The 7500-nt window shown below is 50.3% G+C and overlaps 1 protein-coding gene across 1 annotated transcript in view; it reads right to left on the bottom strand.

The window, feature by feature from the left end:
- The window catches only part of LOC143293161 (uncharacterized), a 212381-nt gene that overhangs the window by 123194 nt on the left and 81687 nt on the right, over positions 1–7500 (bottom strand). Inside the window, exons 13-18 of the mRNA XM_076604084.1 lie at positions 6391–6615; positions 5226–5399; positions 4488–4673; positions 2818–3009; positions 1444–1569; positions 95–286 (exon numbers count right to left, since the gene is read on the bottom strand). Coding sequence (XP_076460199.1) covers positions 95–286; positions 1444–1569; positions 2818–3009; positions 4488–4673; positions 5226–5399; positions 6391–6615 — 1095 coding nt within the window. The remainder of the gene's footprint in view (positions 1–94; positions 287–1443; positions 1570–2817; positions 3010–4487; positions 4674–5225; positions 5400–6390; positions 6616–7500) is intronic.

Below are 7500 nucleotides of genomic sequence, written 5' to 3'. Positions count from 1 at the left end.
CACACACGCACACATATCCACAGCCCTCACACACCCCTTCCTTACACTCTCCCCCCCCCTCCCCCCACCCACACACACAGATGTAGAAACGTACGCAGACAGGTGTGGTTGAAGCGCCTGACGTCGCCCGGCCTGTGGCCGTCCTCATTGTGGGCCAGGTAGTGGCCCTGAACGCCGTTGTAGGAGAAGAGGACGAAGCCCGGGTCGCAGCTGCACTGGTAGCCACCCGAGATGTCCGTGCACGTGTGGTCACACCCCGCTGAGTTGTTGGCGCATTCGTCAATGTCTGCATGGGAACAGATAACACGTGAGTGGGCCACATGGAATAATCACAGCAGCAGCAGCAATAATAACGATAACAACGACAGCGATAACGATACTGTTGAGTCACCGTCACCGTCACCGATCCCTCAGATTCCGAATCCTTTGGGGCGCCTTTGAAGCTTTGTCAACCACCTTACTCCAGTCCTCGCGTCTCTCGGCCGCTCTCAGGGTGTCTCTCAGCTCCATGCCTGTCCACTCTCGAATGTTGTCCTCCCATCTCTTCTTCAGCCTCTTCTTCTTCCTCCCCTCACTGTGCATTGTAAGACTGTTTTAGCAAGACCAGAGGAGCGTGTGACATGACCAAACCACTTCAGTTTTCGTTGTCTGGCGAGTGTTTGAAGGTCAGTATAGGGCCTGATTTCATTGCGGATGCGTCTCTTGACTTCTTCATTCGTGATGTGGTCTTTGTATGAGTACTTCGTACCAAACAACGACACCCATTACTACTTGTGCTACCTCTTCTACTACAGCCATCACTACCATCATTACCATCACCATCATCATCATCATCATCAACATCACTACCATCACCACCACTACCACCAACAGTAGCAGCAGCAGCGACAGACAACAAGAACTATATATATTATATATATCTGTGTGTGTGTGTGTGTGTGTGTGTGTGTGTGTGTGTGTGTGTGTGTGTGTGTGCGCGCGCGCGCGCGCGTGTGTGTGTGGAGAGAGAGAGAGGGGGGAGGAGGAGGGAGAGAGAGAGTGAGTGAGTGAGTGTGTGTGTGTGTGTGTGTGTGTGTGTGAGAGAGAGAGAGAGAGAGAGAGAGAGAGAGAGAGAGAGAGAGAGAGAGAGAGACATTGTGAATAACGTGGGCAATGACATTCCTCCGATGATGCATATATATATATATCCGTCACATGACTTTATGTTTCCCAATAACCCAAGACATGGGTTAATATAAGATATAAGATCCTTGGTAGGAGAAACATGTCACTGCCCTCGTTATTTCAATGTTTCCATCCCACTTTCGTTTCGTGTCCATTTTCAGGTGACTCTGAACAACGGCCACAGCAGAAAACATGTCGATGGACAAACGCACGAACTGTGGAAACGTTGAATGAGAGAAGAAGGCATATAAAAAAAAAGAAAAAAGAGCGCTGACTGACTGGCACAAGTCCTGAGGTCTGCGTTCAGTGTGTAGCCGTCCAGGCAAGAGCAGGTCCGGTTCTGGAATTCCGAGTCCTGGCACAGCTGTTGGCAGTAGTCGGGATCCTCCTGGCATTTGCTTCGGTCTGGACACAAAAGCATAGGTCACGCGTGCGAACATACAGACACACAGACGCACACACACACACACACACACGCACACACACACACACATGAGCGTGCGCACGCAGGCACAAGCACGCACGCACGCGCGCGCACATCCATACAAACATCATCATCATCATTATCATCACCATTATCATCATTACCATCATTATCATCACCATTACCACATCACCAGCATTATCATCACCATTATCACCACCATCATCATCGTCACCATCATCATCATCACCATCACCATCACCACCATAATCACCATCATCATCATCATCACCATCATCACCATCACCGTCACCACTATTATCACCACCACCATCACCACCATTACCATCATCATCACCACCACCATCACCACCACCATAACCACCACCACCATCACCACCACCATCACCACCACCACCATCACCATCACCATCACCGTCATCACCACCACCACCACCGTCACCACCACCACCACCACCACCATCGCCGTCACCATCACCATCACCACCACCATCACCACCACCACCACCACCACCATCACCACCACCGCCACCACCACCACCACCATCACCATCACCACCACCACCATTACCACCACCATCACCACCACCACCATCACCACCACCATCACCACCACCACCATCACCGTCACCACCACCACCACCACCATCACCACCATCACCACCACCATCACCGTCACCACCACCACCACCACCATCACCGTCACCACCACCACCACCATCACCACCACCATCACCGTCACCACCACCACCACCATCGCTGTCACCATCACCACCACCATCACCACCACCACCATCACCACCACCATCACCGTCACCATCACCACCATCACCATCACCGTCACCATCACCACCATTACCACCACCATCACCACCACCACCATCACCACCACCGCCACCACCACCACCATCACCACCACCACCACCACCGTCACCACCACCGCCACCACCACCACCATCACCACCACCATCACCGTCACCACCACCACCACCACCACCACCACCATCACCATCACCACCACCACCATTACCACCACCATCACCACCACCACCATCACCACCACCGCCACCACCACCACCATCACCACCACCACCACCACCGTCACCACCACCGCCACCACCACCACCATCACCACCACCATCACCGTCACCACCACCACCACCACCATCACCGTCACCACCACCACCACCACCGTCACCGTCACTCACAGGTACAGGTGAAGGAGTCCAGCCCCTGCAGGGTCCGGTCCCCCAGACAGGTGAGGGAGGCCGACCCCCCGCCCGCCATGTTGCTGACGTAGCCGTCCTGACAGGTGGCCGTCACGCTCTCCCCCACGCCGATCATCTGGCCCCCCCTCTCCACCACCCCGTTGGGGAGGCTGGGCACGTGACACGTCAGCACTGCGGCAGGTGGAGTTCAATTAACTCACGGAGATAATGCTTTGTTAGAGGAGGGATGTCACCTGACAGAGATAATGTTTTGTTAGAGGAGGGATGTCACCTGACAGAGATAATGCTTTGTTAGAGGAGGGATGTCACCTGACAGAGATAATGCTTTGTTAGAGGAGGGATGTCACCTGACAGAGATAATGTTTTGTTAGAGGAGGGATGTCACCTGACAGAGATAATGCTTTGTTAGAGGAGGGATGTCACCTGACAGAGATAATGCTTTGTTAGAGGAGGGATGTCACCTGACAGAGATAATGCTTTGTTAGAGGAGGGATGTCACCTGACAGAGATAATGCTTTGTTAGAGGAGGGATGTCACCTGACAGAGATAATGTTTTGTTAGAGGAGGGATGTCGCCTCATGAAGATAATACTTTGTTAGAGGGACGTCACCTCACGGAGATAATGCTTTGTTAGAGGGACGTCACCTCACGGAGATAATGCTTTGTTAGAGGGACGTCACCTCACGGAGATAATGCTGAACTTAACAGGTCAGGACGTCAGTCATCATTATTCATTGGCACTTCTTCCTCTTGAGATGACATTGACCTTTGTTCAGCAAAAATCAACGACATCACTAAAATGTCCAGACGATGTAGGAAATGCACTGAATTAAAACTGGTGCAACAGGGATCTCGTTTCACAGTGGGCCAGCTGTCAACGGGGTTAACTTATTCAGCCCCGCGCCCATGCAACGTGCTGACATCAAACTTTGTTTCACTGAAACGATTTCTTTGTTCCTCCATATTGGTCACCTGCAAGCCAAGGGAACTGACTTCAACAGCGTGCCGGCTGTGTCCACAAGTTGATTTGGAGGAGAAGGAAATACGGTTTGATTTCAGTATTTTTCCTGCGTCTGTACCCATCAGTATGACAGGTAAGCCTGCTGAGGCCGTAAACTCTGTAGTATTGAATGGGTTAAACAAGAAAGAAAGGAAAAGAACACGAACAATGCAGACTGACTTTGACACGTGGGCACCGAAAACTCTGTCGGATTGAATGGGTTAAACAAGAAAGGAAAAGAACATATACAATGCAGACTGACTTCACACCTGAGCACTGTAAACTCTGTTGAATAGGTTAAACCAGAAAGAAAGGAGAACACACACAATGCAGACTGACTTCACACCTGAGCACTGTAAACTCGCACTGAATGGGTTAAACCAGAAAGAAAGGAGAACACACACAATGCAGACTGACTTCACACCTGAGCACTGTAAACTCTGTTGAATAGGTTAAACCATAAGGAAAAGAGAACACACACAATGAAGACTGACTTCACACCTGGGCACTGTAAACTCTGTGGAATGGGTTAAACCATAAGGAAAGGAGAACACACACAATGAAGACTGACCTTGACACTTGGGCACTGTAAACTCTGTGGAATGGGTTAAACCATAAGGAAAGGAGAACACACACGATGAAGACTGACCTTGACACCTGGGCACGTTGGCGGTCCAGCGCCCATCGGAGCCGCAGAAGAGGACCGGGGTGCCGACGATCTGATAGCCTGACACACACACGTACTCCACCACAGAGCTGAACTCCGTGCCGTCCCCAGAACGGATCACCTGCTGCCCGTTCCCGATCGTCTCCGGCAGTGAGGGGCAGGCCGCGGCTGAACATGGGAGATAACCGTGTGGGGGTGGGGTGGGGGGCGTGGTGGTGGTGGTGGTGATGGTGGTGGTGTGTGTGTGTGTGGTGGTGGTGGTGGTGGTGGTGGTGGTGTGTGTGTGTGTGTGTGTGTGTGTGTGTGGTGGTGGTGGTGGTGGTGGTGGTGGTGGTGTGTGTGTGTGTGTGTGTGTGTGTGTGTGGTGGTGGTGGTGGTGGTGTGTGTGTGTGTGTGTGTGTGTGTGTTTGGTGTGTGGTATGGTGTGCTGTGATTGATATATATATATATATATGTGTGTGTGTGTGTGTGTGTGTGTGTGCGCGTGTGTGTGTGTGTGGTGATGGTGGTGGAGGTGGTTGTGTGTGTGTGTGGTCTGTTGTTCTTTAGTTATGGTTGTTAAAGCGGTTTCGTAATGGTACACACACACACACACACACACACACACACACACACACACACACACACACATATGGAAAGACAGAAAGAAAGAAAGGACAAGAAATGACAGACAAGAGCAGAAAGCCAGACAGCAAAGAAGCGAGCTGATCGGTGACTGACTGAGGCAGGTGGGGCGGGTGGTCCATTGGCCCTGGTCAGTGCAGGTGACGGTGTCCTGGCCCTGCATGGCGAACCCCGGGTAGCACTGGAAGCGGACAGTGGCCTGGTACGTCACGCCGCTCGACTCCACGATGTAGGCGTTGGTCACTGACTCTGGCTGACCGCAGTACCTCGCTGCACACACACACACACACACACACACACACACACACACACACACACACACACACACACACACACACACACACACACGCACACACACACACACACACACACACACACACACACAGACACATACACACACACCCACACACACACACACACACACACACGCACACACACACACACACACACACACACACACACGCACACACACACACACACACACTTTAATGCTTGTTGACTGGAATTTGATGCAGCTTCATGATTTACTGTTCTCTTCTATATACTACATTGTGTGTGTGTGTGTGTGTGTGTGTGTGTGTGTGTGTGTGTGTGTGTGTGTGTGTGTGTGTGTGTGTGTGTTTTCTTCTTATTATTAACATATTCTTGTCTTGTCTACTCTTCATTTTAATTTCTTCTTGCCTTGTATACTCTATATCAAAGTCTTCTTGTCTTGTCTCCTCTTTATTCTAAATTCGTCTTGTCTTGTCTGGTTTCCTCTCTTTTCTCAACTTGCCGTGTCTTATCTAATGTATCAAGTCTTCTTGTCTTGTCTACTCTACATCCTCAATTCATCTGGTCTTGTCTACTCTACATCCTCAGTTCATCTGGTCTTGTCTATTCTATATTCTCAATTCATCTGGTCTTGTCTACTCTATGTTCTGAGTTCATCTGGTCTTGTCTACTCTATATTCTCAATTCATCAGGTCTTGTCTACTCTACATCCTCAATTCATCTGGTCTTGTCTATATATTCTCAATTCATCTGGTCTTGTCTACTCTATATCCTCAGTTCATCTGGTCTTGTCTACTCTATATCCTCAGTTCATCTGGTCTTGTCTACTCTATATCCTCAGTTCATCTGGTCTTGTCTACTTTATATCCTCAGTTCATCTGGTCTTGTCTACTCTATATCCACAATTCATCTGGTCTTGTCTACTCATCTGGTCTTGTCTACTCTGCACCCCGAAGCCGAAGGCACGCAGCGGGTCCCCCACACTCACGTTCACACACGGGCTTGGCCCCGACGCCCCAGGTGCCGCCAGCCTGACACTGGATGACCACCTGCCGGAGGGCCTCGTGCCCGTCCTGAACGCTGTGGTCCCGGAACTCCAGGGCGGAGAAGGCGTACCCTGGGTGGCAGCTGACGGTCAGCCTGGTGCCCAGACTGTAGTCCGAGGTGGACGGCGTCACTATGGTCTTGTCGTTGAACTGTGGATTTGGACAGCCTGCAGACATAAGGAGGACATCGGTGGTGTCACGGTTAACTATTTCACTGCCATGTTTCTGTGTGAAAAGCAAATCAAATCAAATCAAAAACACTCCCCAGCGTCGAAATTTCACATACGATGCTCTCGTTCACAAGGCTTTGGTTCACGTCAAAATAACACAATGTATTTGTTCACTTTAAACTGGGTCAGGGAGCAAACGTTATTTCTATTGGTGGGAAACTGGCTGCAACTGTGAAGCTTTGTTACAGTATGAAATAAGGTCCTTTTAACTCACTCAGGACGCACAGTCCTCTCTTCTCCTCTACACAGACCCTCGGATGTGCAGTGGGTGTCTGAATGACCCAACCTTTAGCTTCCGTCGTCAGAATTGTGGTGTACTTTGTCAACATTCAGTATAAGAGCCTTCCGCTTGCACTGTTTTATATTTTGATGATGGTAATTGGGCTGAAATGCTGTTAACGTCGTCTCTTTCGCCGTTCGTATGTAGAGAGTTAACATGACTCCTCACTGTCAGCTAAGGTCGCCTGGGGCGGTGAAATATCTAATTAAAGGTACCATAGCCTTTTACAGCTAGCGGGGGAGTGCAAGGACAAGAGGACACCAGAATGAAGAGGGAGTTACAGTGACAAGAATCAGTACAGAGCAGTCAGAAGAACCAGAACAGAGTATACAGCAGTCAGAAGAACCAGAAGTATACAGCAGTCAGAAGAACCAGAAGTATACAGCAGTCAGGACCAGAACCAGACAGCAGTCAGAAGAACTAGAAGCAGACAGCAGTCAGAACCAGAACCAGACAGCAGTCAGAAGAACCAGAAGCAGACAGCAGTCAGAACCAGAAGCAGACAGCAGTCAGAAGAACCAGAAGCAGACAGCAGTCAGAAG

Source organism: Babylonia areolata, chromosome 18 (assembly GCF_041734735.1).
Source record: "Babylonia areolata isolate BAREFJ2019XMU chromosome 18, ASM4173473v1, whole genome shotgun sequence".
NCBI lineage: Eukaryota > Metazoa > Mollusca > Gastropoda > Neogastropoda > Buccinidae > Babylonia > Babylonia areolata.
This window is presented reverse-complemented; position numbering and strand designations above follow the sequence as displayed.